General features: G+C 32.2%; 1 protein-coding gene across 1 annotated transcript; it reads left to right on the top strand.

Annotated features, from left to right (window-relative positions):
- The first annotated feature begins 431 nt into the window (after positions 1-431).
- IleRS (Isoleucyl-tRNA synthetase) lies at positions 432-15,030 on the top strand. The gene is made up of 7 exons (XM_072520151.1): positions 432-712; positions 774-1,081; positions 6,199-6,423; positions 6,479-6,999; positions 7,849-8,054; positions 10,096-10,253; positions 12,840-15,030. The coding sequence occupies exons 1-7, from the start codon at positions 573-575 to the stop codon at positions 14,906-14,908; spliced, it is 3,627 nt and encodes a 1,208-aa protein (XP_072376252.1). The 5' UTR covers positions 432-572; the 3' UTR covers positions 14,909-15,030.
- The last annotated feature ends 4,287 nt before the right edge of the window (positions 15,031-19,317 follow it).

The raw sequence follows: 19,317 nt of genomic DNA, 5'->3' as shown, positions 1-19,317 counted from the left end.
ACACATAGCTATTAATATGTAATTTGCTGGCTTGGCCTATCCAAAATTTTACCACACCAGCCGCCACTGGCTGACACACTTCAAAGGCGTCATCTAAGAGTGGGCATTCTGATTGATATTTATTCTGTAGCCTTGTGGCCTAGATGTAAGGCTATCTTTGTCGAAAATAACATAAAAACTTTAAAACAGTACTTATACCTATAATATTAAGTTGTTTTCTACTGTAATAATTTGTATTTTTATAATGTAAAAAAATATCAATTACTGACGAGTATGCTTAAAATTTCCACCAAAGAATATTGAATATTCCACTTTGAGATTGATCACACAAACACATAAAATGTCATTTTACACATGATCCAATCACCTATCACCGATCCAATCATGATTATCGCAACGTTGACAGCATTTGACACTTGACAGTTGGTGTTCACGTTGGTGTTGATATGGTCTGTCACTGTCAATAAAATTATCATTCTCTTATTTGTAGGTTATGAATTTTTACCGTATGTATTCCTGATGCAATATTAAAAGTATTGTGAATTACTTTGATATTGGATACAAATATAAAAATGACAGAAAAGAAATTTCAACAAATACCGAGAGTTCCGGAGTCGGTAAATTTTCCTGATGAAGAAGTTAAAATCCTTGCCTACTGGAAACAAATAGATGCCTTTAAAACATGTCTGAAACAATCAAAAGGAAAACCAAGGTAAGTTAATTGCAAAACATGTATGTATTTGATCCATTTCAAAGTAAATTATATTTTGTAGATACACATTTTATGATGGCCCTCCCTTTGCTACTGGTTTACCACATTATGGCCATATACTAGCTGGTACTATTAAAGATGTAGTTACCAGGTATGCCCATCAACAAGGCTTTCATGTAGAAAGACGGTTTGGATGGGATACACATGGTTTACCAGTGGAATATGAAATTGACAAAAAACTAGGAATAAAAGGACCTGATGATGTAATGAAAATGGGTATTGCAAAATACAATGAAGAATGTAGAAAGATTGTAATGAGGTACAGTGGTGATTGGGAAAAAATTGTTGGTAGGATTGGGCGTTGGATTGGTATGTTAATGTTATAAATCATTTTTCATTTGTATGTTATATCATTATTACTGTGCTCTATTTTAAGGAACATTAAAAAAATAATTAGAGGACTTCCTTACAATAGTAACTTTATCAGTAAAAGACCATATTAGTCAAAAACTTTTCATAAAATAATTTATCTTTTTCAATTACACCATATATTATTTGTTTAAAAAAATATTTTCAGTGTCCCTGCATAGAACTGAATTTCTGAAGAGTTTTGCTAAATACTTATTGTCTTTTTTTTTTAAGTTTTATATCGTAAAATAAGTTGCCAAAAGAAAAAAGGAAATATGTAAAATAATTTTTCTTTCTGTTTTGAAAATATTTCATTTTATTGTGGTGGATATTAAAATATGCATAGCTATACTTGTCATATGTATTTCATATTTCTTATATTTTGGTTATACAAAATAATGATTATTTACTTGATACTTTTATTAAAAATATAGTGGGGTGGTAGCCATAATGCAGTTGCTATGTTACTGGCTTAACAAGCTGGAGGACCCAGATTTGATTATGGCACTGACTAATTTTTCTATTTCTATTTAACTGAACTGCCACCATGCTTTGGAGGGCATGTAAAAGCTGTCGGTACTGTCTACATAAGTGAAGTTATGTTAGGCGCACTTGTGGGATCTGAAATCTCCAACATTAGACCTTAGCCAGAAGGTTACATGAACTTTACTTTATTAAATGATACTTTATGATATCATAGCCCCAAAATGTTACCTTAGAAAATGAAAAATTTTTTTTAATAGAAAAATTATATTCAAATTTTAGATAAAACTATAACAGTTGTTGAAAATGTTGTTTATTCAAGTCTAAAGACACATTTATCTTTTCTCTGTCACAATCAAAATAAAACTTATAAAATTTCTAGGGGGTCATTGATCTTCATACTTTTCTGTTATGGATTTTTGAGTTTTTCCAGATTGTGAATTGGTGTTAAATAAATGAAGTATATGACTTTGATATTGTGCAGCAATACTTTGACATCTGTATGGAATAATATTTAATACATTATATTTTTTAATTTTAAATACCATTTTTTTTTAATTTAAAAAAAATGTTTAAAAAAGCCTCTTTATACAAACTTTACTCACGGTTGGCAGGTTTAAACCAACAAGGTTTAAACGAACTATTCTTTTTTCTTAAAAAAAACCCAGTTGGTTTAAAAGGTTGTATCAAATAAATCTGGTTTAAACCAAATAAACCTGATTTAAACCAAAAAACCTGGCTTTTTTGGTTTTTTTTTAAAACCTTGGTTTTTGCCAACTCTGCTTTACATTAACAATGTCAAGTCTTAATTGTCATGTAACTCAGCCAAATTTGATGGTGACCAATGTACCTACATCTCTTCATAAGTAATTTGACAGTCTCCTCTAATTATATATTTTTAAATGGCTCTATAATACAGATCATGGATAAAGCATGGAACAAATTCATTCTTTTGCAAACAATTTATTTTAACACATTGCTTTCCATGTCACCCAAAATTGTTTGACAGAAATTTTTTGCTGTAGGCCTTGTCAGTCATATATGAGTGACAACATTGTTTCACTGGGGGGCCACAGGCATTTTCTAATAAAGGTCGTGGGAGGCCACAGCAAAAAAAGAAGATATAGGAAAAGGTTTTTATGTCTAGATTATCATGTTTTCAGCAAAAAATTATTGCATAATAAAAAACATTAGTTTTGTTTATTCAAAATCGTCACCCAATTGTGACTGATGTGGCCTGCCCGAAAACTTATTTTGGTAGAGGCCATGTCATTAGCAGATAAAACCAAGTATAGTAGTAGCTTACAATCGAGGAAAATCTGGCATAGACATATCTGACTAAATGTCTTTTTATGCAACAACTTTAAGAAAAGGGGTAAAGTGGTTCAGGAAGCTGGCCATGGAATATCTCCTCGGCATTAGTGTTGTCAATGCTTACCTAGTAATGAAAATTGTTTCAAAGAAAAAGAAGATGCAAATACGAAGGTTCAGAGAACAGCTGCTTCAGCAAATTTTAGACATAGAAACAAGAGAAGAACCCATAAAACAAACGGGACATGCATTGACGAAAGACAAAAAATTCGTCATATTTGCAAGCCTTGTTACAGACATTTGATTGCTTCTCTAGCAAGATTGGAAGTCAGAAAGAAAGTGAAAAAAGTAATAACTTATTGCTGTGGTTGTCCTGATCAACCTTATATGTGCATGGACTGCTTTAAAAATATTCATACTTAATAAATTTATATTTTCCTGTTTTTGTTTCACTTTTGTATGTCAAAAATAAAAACTATTTTTTTCTTTTAATTTTTCATTATTTTTTCTTGGAGCGCCACCAATGTTTTAATTAAGTATCAATGAATGATACTTCATTAAACCATGAGTTTTGAATTTTGAGTGATAGAAGGGTATTTAAAAGCTATCGTGTCAGTCATATATGACTGACATGGCCTCACCATAAAAATTTCTGTCAGTCATATGTGTCTGACATGGCCTCCAAGAATTGAACAACTTTTTTGCGGCAGGCAACGTGTTAAACAAAAATCCTGAAATAGTTCGATTTTTAATTTTAAATGCTATTTTTTTAATAACGTGGGAAAATGATTATGTCACTTGTAATATGTCATTTAAAAGGTCTTTTAATAATGTATTTGGCAGTATCATACTTAACTGATTAATGCTTATACAGGAAAAATTAAAAGTAATTTAATTTAATCAGAGAATAATTTTACAATAAACGAACTAATATTAAATTAATTATTACATAATATTTTTCAGCCAAATGAAATACTGAAAATACCATCCATTACTATCTTCTTGCGCATTACAAGTAACTTCAGAATTAATCCTATTAACTTCGTCTCTAATTCGGTTTAGAAACTCCTGTGGATGTTGCAGTTTATCTACATAAATCTTTGCTTTTAAATAATCTCATAGAAAAAATCTAGAGGTGTAAGATCTAAAGATCTTGGGGGCCATTCTAGTGGTTCTTGCGAACAGCACATGCATAAAGTGGGGTGTACCATTTTGTAACCAAATACTATTGTCTGGTAGGTTAGGATTGTTGGCATTTGAAACCATATTGGCAAGGACTGGTATAATTTGATAACACACAGACATTTATTCTCTGATGGTGTTGAGTACATCCTTGACACCCAGTGAGTGGTGTTTCAAGGTGTTTCATTAACCTTACTAAAGTATCTGCAATTTTGACAATTGACTGAATCATTTGGACAAAATGTAGCCAAAAAATTGGAGAACATACTTTGTTTAATAAAATGTCGAGTGTGGTTATATATAAATCCTGCAAAATGTCACAAAACTGCATACAGTGATTGGGATAATCTTCGTTGAGTTCTTGATGTATGGATGGTACTTTTCTCAAAACATGTAATACTGACTGTCCTTTGCAATTTAACATGAACTATTAACTTCGATACTTTAGGATGTCCAGCATTTTGAATAGGATAGATCGGCTGAAAGGTATGTCTAGATACTTTGTATTAAACAAGTCACTTGATGTATTTACTTGAAATTTGATGTATCTGACAAAACATCAACTGATATTTTAATTGATATTAGGCAGGCAACTTGATTTGTATCAGTTAATAGCAACTTCATTTTTGGCAATTAATTGCTGTTGTGTTTTTGTGTATTTCTTCAGCTTTGTCATTTATCTACTAAAAGATAAAGTTTATTAGATATCGGGTATGTCACCTAAAGTATTGCACTACAACAGCTTACTGTTAATAATTTTTAACAGTAGTAGCAAATTTAAATAAAATAAATTTTTGTTCACTCCATAGAAATAGTAATTGACCAACTATGCTATTACTAAATACAATCTTATAAGATCTTTACTTTACTTTATCGTGTCCGGACATGTCATTCATAAAATTTCGGCCCAGTATTGGGCTACGTCGGTTCCATCTTTGTTGGCGAGCCACAAATCTTCGAGGGTACATCGATGAGGACAGTTTCTGCATGTAAGAAGATGTTCCATATTTTGTGTTTCTCCACAGTCACAGTTCACATCATCTTGGTTGATTTTTCCCCATTTTGCCATGTTTGATTTTACTGGAGCGACCCCCGTTCTTATCCGATTCATAGTTTTTCACGTTTTAAAGTCTAGGGACTGGCCGGTCCATTGAACCTGGGGAAGAGGAAAATACCAGGCGGTTTATCCTGCACTGTTCCAAGGAAGCTTTTCCTAGATTTTAGTTGCTTTCGTGGTGTTCGAGCTTTGTATAGGGCATGCCGCTCGTCCGCGATCTGTTTAATTTTCTCCTATGTGCTCTGCAACGGTTGAGGGTTCTGCAAAACCCGCTGCTTTATATAGATTTGAGAGTGGCGTTGGCTTCATGCACCCCGTTACTTTCCTGCATGTCTCATTTAGCGCAGTATCAACTTGTTTGGTGTGGGCAGATCTTCCCCAAACGGGGCACGGATATTCAGCAGTTGAGGAACACAGTGCCTGTGCCGTTGTTCTTAAAACGCCAGGACGTGCGCCCCATTTACTTCCCGTTAGCTTTCTGAGTATGCTGTTCCTAGTTGTTACTTTCCCTTTCGTTTTTATGCAATTTTGTCTTTAGGTGAGGGACCGGTCCAGAGTTACTCCAAGATATATAGGTTGGTTTGTGTGTTCTAATGTATTACCATTCCACACAATTTGGAGTTTTCTCTTGGCTTCCTTTGCACGAAGGTGGAAAGCGCAGACTTGGGTTTTAGAGGGATTGGGTCTCAGGGAATTCTGCAGGTAGTACGCAAGATCTTTTAAATGAGATATTACAGGACAGATATTTCAATTTAAGAAAAAATGAACAATTATGTTTCCACGTCAAAGCTGGTGGCATCGCCATGTTTGCATATTATTTAGAAAATTGGCATTTAAAATTAAAACTCAACCTATTTCAAGATTTTTGTAAAAAGTAAATTATTTGCAAAATAATGAATTTGTTTCATATGTTAGGCACACTATATATATATTTGGGTAATGTTAAACAATAAAATTAATAACAGCTGTAGGATTATTTGATAATTTCAAATTTTTGCTCCTAATTAGTAAAATGATACTTTAAACAAATTTGGTTTTATTTTAGATTTTAAAAATGATTATAAGACATTATATCCCTGGTTTATGGAAACTGTTTGGTGGGTATTTAAGCAACTGTATGTCAAAGGTTTAGTTTACAAAGGCAACAAAGTAATGCCATACTCTACAACATGTAATACACCTTTATCAAATTTCGAAACTGGACAAAACTACAAGGATGTTGTTGATCCTGCGGTGACAGTGAGCCTGCCAATTTTAGGTGATAAAGAAGGTAAAAAACAAAATAAAGTTTGTACTATGGTAAATTTAAAATAAATACATTTTAGGTGCTGCCTTATTAGTATGGACCACAACCCCTTGGACTCTACCAAGTAATTTGGCAGCTTGTGTCCATCCAGACTTAATATATGCCAGACTTCTGCAAGTTAGCACTCAAAAGATTTATATAATGATGGAATGCCGCATAGAATCTATCTTTGCAGCTGATGATGTTAAAGTTATTAAAAATTTTCCTGGTAAAGAACTGGGAGGACTCTGCTATGAACCTATATTCAACTACTTTACTCACTTGAAAGATAAAGCATTTAGAGTATTTGTAGATGATTATGTGACATCAGAGTCAGGTACGGGCATTGTACACCAGGCACCATATTTTGGAGAAGATGATAATAGAGTTTGTTTAGCAAATGGTGCTATAACTAGAGATCAAGAACCAATTTGCCCTATTGATGCTAATGGGTGTTTTGTCGAACCTGTAAAGGAATTTTTGGGACAATATGTAAAAGATGCTGATAAGAATATCATTGCTAAGCTCAAAGAAACCGGAAGACTGGTACATCAATCTCAGGTAATTTACTGTTATCTGACTATTGATTCCTTATTTGCTTTTCACACATGAATTTAGGTTTTTTTAATTCTCTTTTACAAATGTTTCTACTCTTCTTTATATATTACTAATTATTTTATCCAATAATTGTTGTTTTCCCATTTATTTTTATTTTTTTTTTTATTCTGGACCATGGCCCAGCACCAGCAAAAATGTCTAGATATTTTTAAAATATATACAGATTTAGGTCGACTTGGCCTGAATAAAATGAGTATATTGGGTACAACCAGGGTATTATTGTGATTTTATTTAACTATCATATCTTTATTTAATTTATAATTTCTTTACTAATTTATTATATTGTTCCTATTTTAATTTATTAAAACACACGGTAATTTATATCAGTTTATCAAACTATGCGTAACAATTAAAACGCGGCGCGCGATCTTCAAAATTAACTGTCCTCTTCCATGAGAGCTCCGTTATTATATATAAAAATACAGCCGGTCGAGAATTCAGGTGATTATACTAGAAGCTAAATCCGGGTCATCGTTTCGACCGTTTTCTGGAAGGTTCCGTTCAGGTAGATTTCTGCCAGCTGATCGAAGGGTCTCATACAATTTAAAACATATTAGTGAATAAACACATGTTTACAGGTTTTTAATATGACTCATATTTTAACGTAGCAGTATAATAATAGGCAGTTGAAGCATAGCAATAACCCTGTTACCTTCGTTGTATACCTTAGGTTAGTAGGCTACCCAGTTGGTTCACAAAACTGCACTAATGGTATAAACACAGACTATTATTTTTTCTTTTCATAAACCTTAAATGCTTTATTGTACACTGTATTTTTTCTTATATTTTCAGATTAAACATAGTTATCCATTTTGTTGGAGGTCTGATACTCCTCTCATATATCGTGCAATTCCATCTTGGTTTATAAGAGTTGAGCATATGAGGGATCAACTTCAGGAAGTTGTATCTGATACCTATTGGGTTCCAGAGTTTGTTAGGGATAAGAGATTCGCCAATTGGTTAAAAGAAGCCAGAGATTGGGCTGTCAGCAGGAACAGGTAAGGGTTTTACTTTTAAAATTAAAGTAATGTCTATATTAGTGGATAGCATATCCTTTAGACCAGGGTCGGCAACCGACGGCTTGCATCTTTTTGCAACTTTTTAATAAAAGCACAAATATAATTTTAAGAAAAATCAACAAACTTATAGCGTGAGCGTGCCAAAATATGGTCAGTGACAAAAATGCGCAACGATACAATAATATACTATATATATATATATATATATATATATAATAATAATAATAATATGTATGTATATATATATATATATATATATATATATATATATATATATATATATATATATATATAATAACTAGCAGGACACAATTATTGATTTTTATCCGTGGAATTGATAAAAAAATTTGTGTAACAGAAGAACTTGTTGCATTAAAAAGCCTCCATGGGAATACAAGAGGGGAAGATAGATTTTGCAACTATTAGATGTTTTCAATATGTACTATCCCAAGTTGAAAAAATTAAAAAATGTGACAACTGACGGTGCAAAGAACACGACGGGTCACAATACTCGTTTGGTAGGCATGATTAATAAGAAATTAAAAAAAATCGAATAAAAACGAAAAGCAGTGTCCTTCGAATATTTTTATTGAATCACTATGGATGAAAATTTTCGTCATAGGTTTCAAGATTTTTGTGCAAAAGAAATGTTAAGCACCAGACAATTTACAACTGGAGTTAATTGATTTGCAATTTAACAATGTATCTAAAACTAATTTTAAGGAAAATAATTTAATTGCATTTTATTCAAATCTACCAGAAAACAAATTTCCAAATGTAAGAAATTTTGCAAAATCAATGACTTTATTTTTTCCAACACCTATTTTATGTGAACAAACATTTTCATGAATGAATTTCACAAAATCAAAATATATGATGAAAATTTACAAAACTTGTTGAGGATCTCAGTATGAACGGACTTAAATGAATTGTCAAACAATATAAAAGGCGCATTGAATTTTAATGAATGAATAAAATGAAAGATAAACTATTTTCCTTAATATTTTTTATATTTACATATCTATATAGTTACATAGCTATGTTAGCTATGTTAGTTACATGCTGTTTTCTCTGTGTTGTTGTACGGGGCGGAGGCATGGACGCTTACAGACACCACTATTAAAAAACTTGAAGCATTTGAGATGTGGCTTTATAGAAGAATGCTGAGAATATCATGGACAGCAAGGATCACGAACAAGGAAGTTCTAGAAAAAATGAAGAAGGAACCAGAGATTGTGTTTACGATCAAACGCATAAAATTGCAATATCTGGGACACGTTATGAGAAATCAGCACCGTTACTCCCTGCTGCAGTCTATATTGCAAGGTAAAGTCAAAGGTAAGCGAGGACCCGGTAGAAGGAGAATATCATGGCTGCGGAATTTAAGAACATGGTTTAAGAAAACCTCAACGGAGCTGTTTCGAGCCGCAGCGAGCAAGGTCATGATTGCCAATATGATTTCCAACATCCGAAACGGATAGGAACCAGAAGAAGAAGAATAGTTACATATTTATACAATATCTTATTGGAATTGTATTTTCTTTTTTTTAAGCATTTTAAAATTTATGGTCTCTTCCGGACATTCCGGATAAATATTTTATTTTGAAAATAATCGCCGTCCGAAAAAGGTTGCTGACCCCTGCTTTATGCTGTCAGTGTCGCTTCGCTGTGGATTCTGCACTTTTTAAAATTTTTAAAAATTGGGTCAATGATATCCTATTGAACAAAAAGATGAAATATTTTAGTTAAACCAGTAACAGAAGAAAAAGCAGATAGATATGTCAAAAAAGATTAAGCCAGGAAACACCAAGCCAGATATTGTGCAGAGAATACCACTAAATTGAACTGAAAAAACTTATAACAAACAAAGAAGAAATAGTCAAATATGCTATCGAGGAGGATAGGAATAAAAATAAAAGTTTTTATATTTATTAACAAAGTGTTTACTTAATTTTTAATTTAATTAATTTTTTAATTTAATTAAATAATTTAATTTTTTTATTGTTTAATTTTAATACAGGTATTGGGGTACACCCATTCCTATCTGGATGTCTGCTGATGGCAGTGAAGTTGTTTGCATTGGTAGTATAGCTGAATTGGAAGAACTTAGTGGAAAGAAAGTTGCTGATTTGCACAGGGAAACTGTGGATACCATTGAAATTCCAAGTCGTATACCAGGTAATACTGCAAATAGTATAAACTCTACTCAAATACTTTATTGATCATTTCATTATATATCTCCAGTTTGGTTGTTCAAGTCAGAATTGTTTTTCCTGATATATGTTTTGTTCAATTCAATAAATATTTATTGAGTTTTTTACTTTTGCTCAAAATCACACGAATAACTGCCGAGATTAAGGAAATGTTGACATTTACAGAAATAAATCAGTTGATATTTACAGGTATAGTTAATGTTGTCAATAATAATCTCTAAATTTTAATATGATTACTAGAGTCTTCAGCTTCTTCTGTGAATGCTCTCTCGTGTATAAGTTAAACAACATCGGAGAAAGTATACATCCGTCTCTCATTCTCTATTTTATTGAGAAATTTTCTGTTCCGTTTTGATTTTGAAGACCTGCTGTTGCTGGCTGGTTTCAATTTAGATACGTTATCGGTATACGGTACAGTTTAACGTTATCGAATGTCTTTTCATAATCAATGAAACGAAGAAAAACATCCTTTCTTTTATCTGTAAAATTCTGCACTAGCGGTTTCAAGCTAAAGATGGCATCCCTCGTGTCAAATCCATTTTTGAATCCAAACTGGCGCAATATTTTCAAGGAAAGTTTTAAAAGATGGTTCATTAGGCTTATGAGCCTAATGATGAAAAGATGTTTTTGCAGAATATCGGTATCTGTCAACAATATGACGTTATGTTTTTCTTAAATGACAATATATGGCATATGCTACATTAAATTGTGTCATTCAGTCTGCGTCTAGATTTTTGTGCAATTCTGTCGCGCCGTTTCAAAATAGAGACTGTTAAATTGAAAAATTTTCTTAAATTTACTCCTAGTTAAAGAGAAAAACTTTTTTGATTTTAAAATCATGCTAAGCGACGCAAAAGCTTTCAAATGATGTTTCACAGCAATGCAAAATAAATGAATTCTATTAAAATGTGTACAACTGGAAAAAAATGGCCTGTTCAAGCGTTTTCCATAAAAAATAAAGACCATACAGATCTTTATCGTAGTAGTTTACACTTTTACATAGTTGTTGTATACAATTATTTAAAATTTTACAAAATAACGTCAGTCCGCCAACAGTGTACAACTGCGGCCACTGAATAGTTTACACCTTCATTTTTACATTGTAATACTGTAAAATTGCAGTTTTTTACGGATTTGCTAAATGTCAAAGTGCTTGTCAAAAATTTCACGCGTATTGAAAAATAAAATAAAAAGCTATTCAACGCGTCCAAAATGTCTAGAATGCATTTGAATGACACGCAAAACACAAGAGCAATTGCCAAAGTCAAAAAAGGTAGGTCGCTAAGACAAGTTACTGAAGATTTGGACGTCAGCCATATTTGCATATGGAAAATCAAACCAAGTTGGGATTATTTTCACTCTATAGCACGGTTGTGTGGTTCAAGAGGATAGATCTCCACAGAGCAACAAGATGAGGTGTTATAAGATTATCTGAGAGAAGTTCCTTTAGCCACAGCTGGAAAAGCTAGCGAAGAGACAGCGTTTCCTGGCAGCATTCGCACTCCATGTAGAAGAATTAAAGCATGTGAATGGATAAATTGTACAGCTGTCAGGAAACCTTTTTTGGCTGAGGATCACAAGAGGAGACGAATTGCATTTTGTAATGATTTCATAAACCGTGAAGACAACTTTTGGTCTAACGTACATTTTCCGATGAAAAAGTGCTTCAACCATATAGCAATGGTCGAATAAGAGTTTATAGGCCGAGAAATCATAGGTTGGATGAACGGTATACTTACTATTTAACAAATAGTGGAGGATTCTCGGTCAACGTATGGAGATGGATATGTGCTGAAGGCTTGTGCGTTTGTTCTCATATAGAAGAAAAATTAGCAGGATTGTATTATACACATTATTGAGAACATAATGTTGCCATGAGTGATTCCAGAGATTCCCCAATAACCACTTCATGTTGCAACATGACAATGGCCCGGTGATTACGAGTAGAATTGTTCTAGAATGGTTGGAAGAAACTCATGTTAATGTTCTTCTGTGACCTTCCCGGAGTCCAGATTTTAACGTCATCGAAAATGTATGGACAGAGTTGGCAAAGAAATTAAATAATAGGCTACGGAATATAATTGAACTATGGAAAGCAATTGCGCAGGCATGTGAGGAGCTTGTTGAATATAACATGAGATTGGTGCTATCTATGAACAGAAGATTACAAAGTTGTATTGACAATAATGTGGCCTCCACCAAATAGTAATTGTGTTACTGTTTATCACTATTTAATATAAAATAGATTTAAAATAAAATGGATATTTTTAACCCAGACTTCTATATTTTCGTTATTAAGAACATACTCATATATTTGTACAAGAGATTTATTTTATTTTTATTTTTTAATTTCAATCAACCTATTCTGGGTCCGCCACTTGTAATGAATGTCACTTTGAAGTAATGTGCGTTTAAACTACTAGATATGCCAGGGTGTAAACTATTCAATGACCGCAACCGTACAGGTGCCTGAGGTCAGTTACTCCATACTTAAGGCGCACTTTTTATACTAAATAACATAATACTAATTATTTTTCCTTTTTAATTCCAGGAAACCCTCCATTGAAAAGAATATCTGAAGTTTTTGATTGTTGGTTTGAATCTGGCTCCATGCCTTACGCCCAAGTTCATTATCCGTTTGAAAATGTAAAAGAATTTGAAGATAATTTCCCAGCAAACTTTATAGCAGAAGGTATCGATCAAACCAGAGGATGGTTCTACACTCTTACCGTGATATCAACAGCTCTCTTTGGCAAGGCTCCGTTCAAAAATTTAGTTTGCAACGGCTTAGTTTTGGCTGCCGATGGGTTTAAGATGTCAAAAAGCAAAAAGAACTATCCAGATCCGATGGATATAGTTAATAAATTCGGGGCGGATGCTTTAAGATTGTACTTAATCAATTCTCCGGTAGTTAGAGCTGAAAATTTACGTTTTAAAGAAGAAGGTGTAAGAGATGTTATAAAAGATGTATTTTTGCCGTGGTACAATGCTTTTAGATTCCTGCTTCAGAACATTGAGATATACGTTCAAAATTACAATAAAGATTTCGTATACGACGAAAACAATGTTAAAAGTGACAATGTAATGGACAAATGGGTATTATCATTTACCCAGTCTCTGCTTCTCTACATCAGAAAGGAAATGGAGTTGTATCACTTGTACAATGTTATTCCAAGATTAACAAAATTCTTTGATTATCTTACCAACTGGTACGTTAGAATGAACAGGAAACGTCTAAAAGGAGAAAACGGCGAGGAAGATTGCTACGCAGCGCTAACGACTTTGTTCAACATCCTTCTAAACATAATCAAGATGATGGCACCTTTCTCACCGTTCCTCACCGAAACTATGTATCAGTATTTGAAGCAACTTCTAGATTCTAAAGCGGACAGCATCCACTATTTAATGTTACCACAACCAAATCAAACTTTAATACACGTAGATATAGAACGAGCTGTTGCTCATATGCAGAGTGTTATAGAATTGGGAAGAGTAATCAGGGACAGAAAAACAATACCAATAAAGTATCCTTTACCAGAAATCATCGTAGTACACCGAGATCAACAGTATTTAGATGACATTATACAATTACAAGACTATATTTTATCAGAATTAAATGTAAGGAAAATAAGCACAACTACTGATAAAAGTAAATTTGGCATCACTCTTAGAGCTGAACCTGATCATAAAGTGCTGGGTGCTAGACTGAAGCAAGAGTTCAAGGCTGTGACACAAGGACTTAAGTCGTTAACTGATGCTGAAATTAATGAAATGGTGGAAAAAGGACATCGGGATATCGCCGGACAACACGTTGACATTTCGGAAGTTAGATTAATATTTAAATCCGAGAGTTTAAATAGCGACCAGTACGAAGTAAATAGCGATAACGATGTGCTGGTGTTAATGGACGTTACCCCGGATTCTTCTATGCAAGACGAAGGTATCGCAAGAGAAATTATTAATAGAGTACAAAAACTGAGAAAGAAGGCACATTTGGTTCCCACTGACGAAATTGCGGTATTTTATAAAACATCCGGTGACTTAACCAGAGTTGCTACAGAATATACAGAGTTTATAGAAAATACACTCAAAACACCATTCAAAAGTCTCGAAAGCAAAAAGGCTACAGATGAAACTATCATAGACGAAAAACAAAAGTTAAAAGACTTTGATATTCAAATACTTCTAACTAAAAACAGTAATATTCAGCTGCCTGTTGTTAAATGGGTAAATCTTCAATTAGTTGGACTAAAATCCAAGTACTGTAAAGATGCTACAAAGGGATTAGTTTTATTAGAAGCTGGAAGTAAATCTTTAAGTTCTGAAAACCTTAAAGAAGAAGCCTCCCGGCTGTTTAACGTCGACCATTTCAGTTTGGTTTTAAAGGACGGATCTCCCGTTAATGGACAAAACATCGATACGCTAAGCAGTCAAGTTGTTTTTGTTGTTCCGGTGGACCAAAAGCCAGAGTTGCCTAGTGGATCATCGGCACCTTTCTGTAAGTTTTTAAATTTCGAGGAAAAGGGTGTAAAAGGAACTATTATCTTAGAAAATCCCGTAGGAAACCCAACGAAGTATGTTTATCAGGATGTGTTAAAACTTTGGGGTAAAAAAGCATAAAAAGGTATATTAATCTCGGGTTGTTGTTAGTTATGTCGAGAGTGATGATATCCATTTTTTCTCATTTTGATAATTTATTGTGTAATAAGATCTAAAAAAAATAAATACGACTTGTGTTCTTATATTTTTTTATTTAATATCAAAAACCAATACTTTTCTTGACCAATTAAGCAGATAACAGCACCAGTGATAAGATACGAAAGGTAGGGATTTTTGAAATAAATATCGACATTGTTAAAAAAGTATGGGAACAGAAGTAATGACAAAACAGTGAAAGATGGTAATGCTATGCTATTATATATTTCTACATCATTATCACAATACAACTTATAGTAGAAATCCACTATTTGGAACTGATTTCATCGTTTAAACGCCGAATATCCTCAAATTTAAATGTACACAGCGGCCGTCGAAAACTACCCGTTTAATTTGCGTTGTCTCATAAGAAATCACAGAATGTATAATTAGTACATTTATTTGTGCTTCTCTATAGCAGACTTGACCTCGAGCTGCCGTACAGTGTAGCCGATTCTTGTTCACAAGCAGCAGTTATGGTTATAAAAACCTGAATTCTTCGACACGGCTATTACCCTCATAAAATTCCAAAAAATATTAGTTTTTTTCAATAGTAAAAAATTGAGCATAAAATTGTAATGAAATAAATTTTATTTACATATTCCGTTTGTGATGATAAACCGAGTGTTATTGGAGATTGTCGTTTTATAACTAAATTTTTAGTTATAGCATTTTTCGTATAAAAATGCTTTCACGTCATTCAAGATTTACGACATCAGAACCCCACAGCGTTGCCAAAACGTCCGAATAGTTAGTAAGGACGAATTTTTAAAATGTCAACTATTTGTCAAACTATTATATAACAGTAAATACACTTAGTTTTAAGACTACTGCAATACACTAAAATACATAAGAAAACATTTTAATACAAAATTATATATTCTAAATTTTAAACTTACCTCTATTTATAGCATTGATAGTAAAAACGTCCTGCCATTATTTCTTGTTCAAAATAATATATCTTATATGAAAGCTTATCAGCTTTCTATAGACTATTTAGTTGTTTTGGCATAGCACAATCACAATACACAACAATAATTATTAGTTTTTAAAGCTATTAATCTAAATTTAATATGTATTTATAAATACAATTTATTAATGTGTAATATATTATGATCAAATTGTGTAAGAAATCAAAACATAAACAAAATTCTTACTCTAAAAAAGTGGCAACACTTTAAACAATTTTGCCACACGCTTAACTGTCAAAAAAGTTGAAGTATTCCCTTTATCAGTAAGTTGCGTACAATTATCTAATATATTTAATTAAAATTATTATTTTGTGGAATATTAGACTTAAAGGGTTATTTCATAAAATTTATATTATTAATAATAACAAATGTTTTTGGTTATTTAATCAATATAATTCTAAAATTCCCAATATATTGATGATTAAATTTTTCTAATTATTATACCATGTTGACGCCTATGAAAGATCGAGTAGTTCCGTATGGGTTTCGTATTATTAGCTGTGTTAGGAAAATTTGAACTCTAAGGTTGACGTTCTGGAAATTTTAAATATAAGTGACGTCACTTTACATAAATTATGACGTGTAACCATATTTATATGAAAAATGCTATATATTCTGTGATATACAATGGACAAACAACCAAGTTGTTTTAAGATAAGACAGCAAAATTCTGATGTTGATTCCAAAAATGAAAAGACGGAAAATGTTAACGTCAGAAGTGAAGGTCAGCAGAAAAATGGCATCAAATATTAGCCAAGCGATCGACATTTTTGTAGCCATCATGATTTGTAGCAGTTTAACCAAAGTCTCCGTTGGCTATATTCTGCATTTATCATGTGCTCAAAAATACATTGGAGAATAAAAAACAAGAAAAAGGTAAAACTAGAAGTAGAATGTTATTAGAAAAAAAAATTATTGTGTGGAGTAGAAAATATTTAAAAGAAATAGGCAAAATTCGCAGCATTGGATGGAAAATATATTATTTGGATGAAACCTAGATTCTAGATTAACGAAGGTCATACAGTCGGAAAACTTAGGCAAGCTGTGACGCGGTGCCTGGAGGAAAATATATTTGGTTGGTTATGTTGAGTGTTCTAAACTAATCATTGCCTGAAGAAATTATTGTGTTTCTATCAATTTTGCTTTATTTTTCTTGTATGTTAATTTGTTTGTAAAATTGTTAATTTATGTTAATTATGTCTGTATCAAAAACAAGTAATTTTGTAAATTTTACAAAAAAAAGGGGAACTTTTACTTATTGGATAAGTATCCAAATATAATTCAATTAAGTATAGAAACCAAGAAAAAATGAAAGTTTTAAATGAAGAGAATGATCGATTAAGAGGACAAAGGAGAGAGAGAGAGAAAGGCCAATCATGAGAGATTTAAGGAACAAGAATTAAACATCAAAATATTAAAAATTGAATTATAATTAAAACAAAACTATGCTCAAATTTATAATAAATATACTGTACAAAAATTATTGTCTTTTAATGTCATTTGCATTAAAAAAAGTAAATTTAAACTATACACAAATTTTAAAAACACAGTACAGAAATTGCTGAACTAATATATTTATGATTAATATACTATGTACAATTATAAAAAATCTAATTACTGAAATATAAGCATCATAATAAGTAAGTATACATTGTAAATTATCTCGGAAACAAAAGAATTTGTTTAATAGAAAATATTTTTTTAGAAATTGTGAATAGAGTTCTGCAAAATGTTATCTAATACATAATTCACAATAATTTTCCCACAATTTCACCTTAAAATTGTATTCTCTTTGTTTCCCTTTTATGGCTTTAATTAAATGAATTTCTTGTTGATCTAGATTATAATCTACTTAAAACAAGACTCCATTTTATATGGTGATGTTATGAGATACTGCTTTTGCTACTATTACATTCATAGTCACTTTCAAATTTAATCTCGTACGACTTTAAAGAATTGATAATCATTGTTTCCATACCCTGTATTGCCTTTCCACAACATTTCTAGTTCATATGGGAGAAAGCATTCGAAATGTGGGTGTACCGACGCATTTTTCGTATATCCTAGACCGAACATGTCACCAACATAGAGGTACTCTAAAGAATCAGAAAGGAGAAAGGAATCGTGAGCACAATCAAACAAAGAAAGCTTGAATATCTAGACCACATATTGTGACACGATAAGTACCGTCTACTGCAATTGATTGTCCAGGGGAAAGTAGACAGTAAGCGAGGGCCAGGTAGGAGAAGACACTCGTGGCTCCAAAATCTGCGGAAGTGGTTCGGGCTCACATCTGTCGAACTATTCAGAAGCGCCGCAAACAAGATCAGAATTGCCATGTTGATAGCCAATGTTCGCAACGGACAGGGCACTTGAAGAAGAATGGGAGATTCATTATAAAGATTCTCTGTTTCTGTTCTAGCATCTTCTCTAGCCGTGTCATCAAATATAATTTCAAACTAACCACACTGGCCAACTATAAAAAATGGGATAAACCTAACAAAGTTTCCAACTTCAAATCTTTGTATACCACTATTGCTATTACTAAATGTTGTTTGATCATGTACAGAGCTTAGCCATTTTGCAATATTTCTAATTTTTAAAATAGTCACTGATTTTTTGGAAATTTGATGCAATAATTCTTTTTCTGGACAATATATTTCTACATTTGCACCTCCATAAGAATCAATTCTTTATTCTTTTAAACAATTCAGTCTTTCGCTGTAAACTTTTAAGTGGCGTACATATAAAAATTCATTTTTGGATTAATTCGAACTTTACTAGAAAAAAACTGAAATTTACACTTAAAGTGGACTTATTTAATGTTCACTTAAAATTGATTATGATATCGGGCGTTATTAAACAGGCGATTTTATATTGTTATTAACTGGATTAGATGATATTTATGACTTTTGACATTTATGTTGAATTTGGACGTTCGAAAATCGTTACGAATCGAATTTTTCTGTTTGTTTTACTTTTTTTGTTGACAAATATACTTTTAATTTTTTACTTTTCATTTAATGTATGTATTTTGATAGTTATCTTTCAGCTAGTTTTTAATTTAAACCTGCTTAGAATAAATATATGATGACTAGAAACGAATTGATCCAAAGTAGTGAATCGACCCGCTATTCCATGACGTTACTCGTGGCGACTGCATCTTGTGGCGCTAGTTCCGTGACGCTTGCCTCAGCATATCACTTAGAAAAAAAGTAAAATAAAATGCCAGTATAGAAGCTTCGCTCCAATATACTGAAGTATCGTTTGACTAAGAGACATATTTCGGCAAAATAAAATGAAAGTCATCATAGCTGCTCGAAACATCTGAGTGAGTAGTGAGAAGAACGAACACATAAATAT

Source organism: Diabrotica undecimpunctata, chromosome 1 (assembly GCF_040954645.1).
Source record: "Diabrotica undecimpunctata isolate CICGRU chromosome 1, icDiaUnde3, whole genome shotgun sequence".
Taxonomy (NCBI): Eukaryota; Metazoa; Arthropoda; class Insecta; order Coleoptera; family Chrysomelidae; genus Diabrotica; species Diabrotica undecimpunctata.
This window is presented reverse-complemented; position numbering and strand designations above follow the sequence as displayed.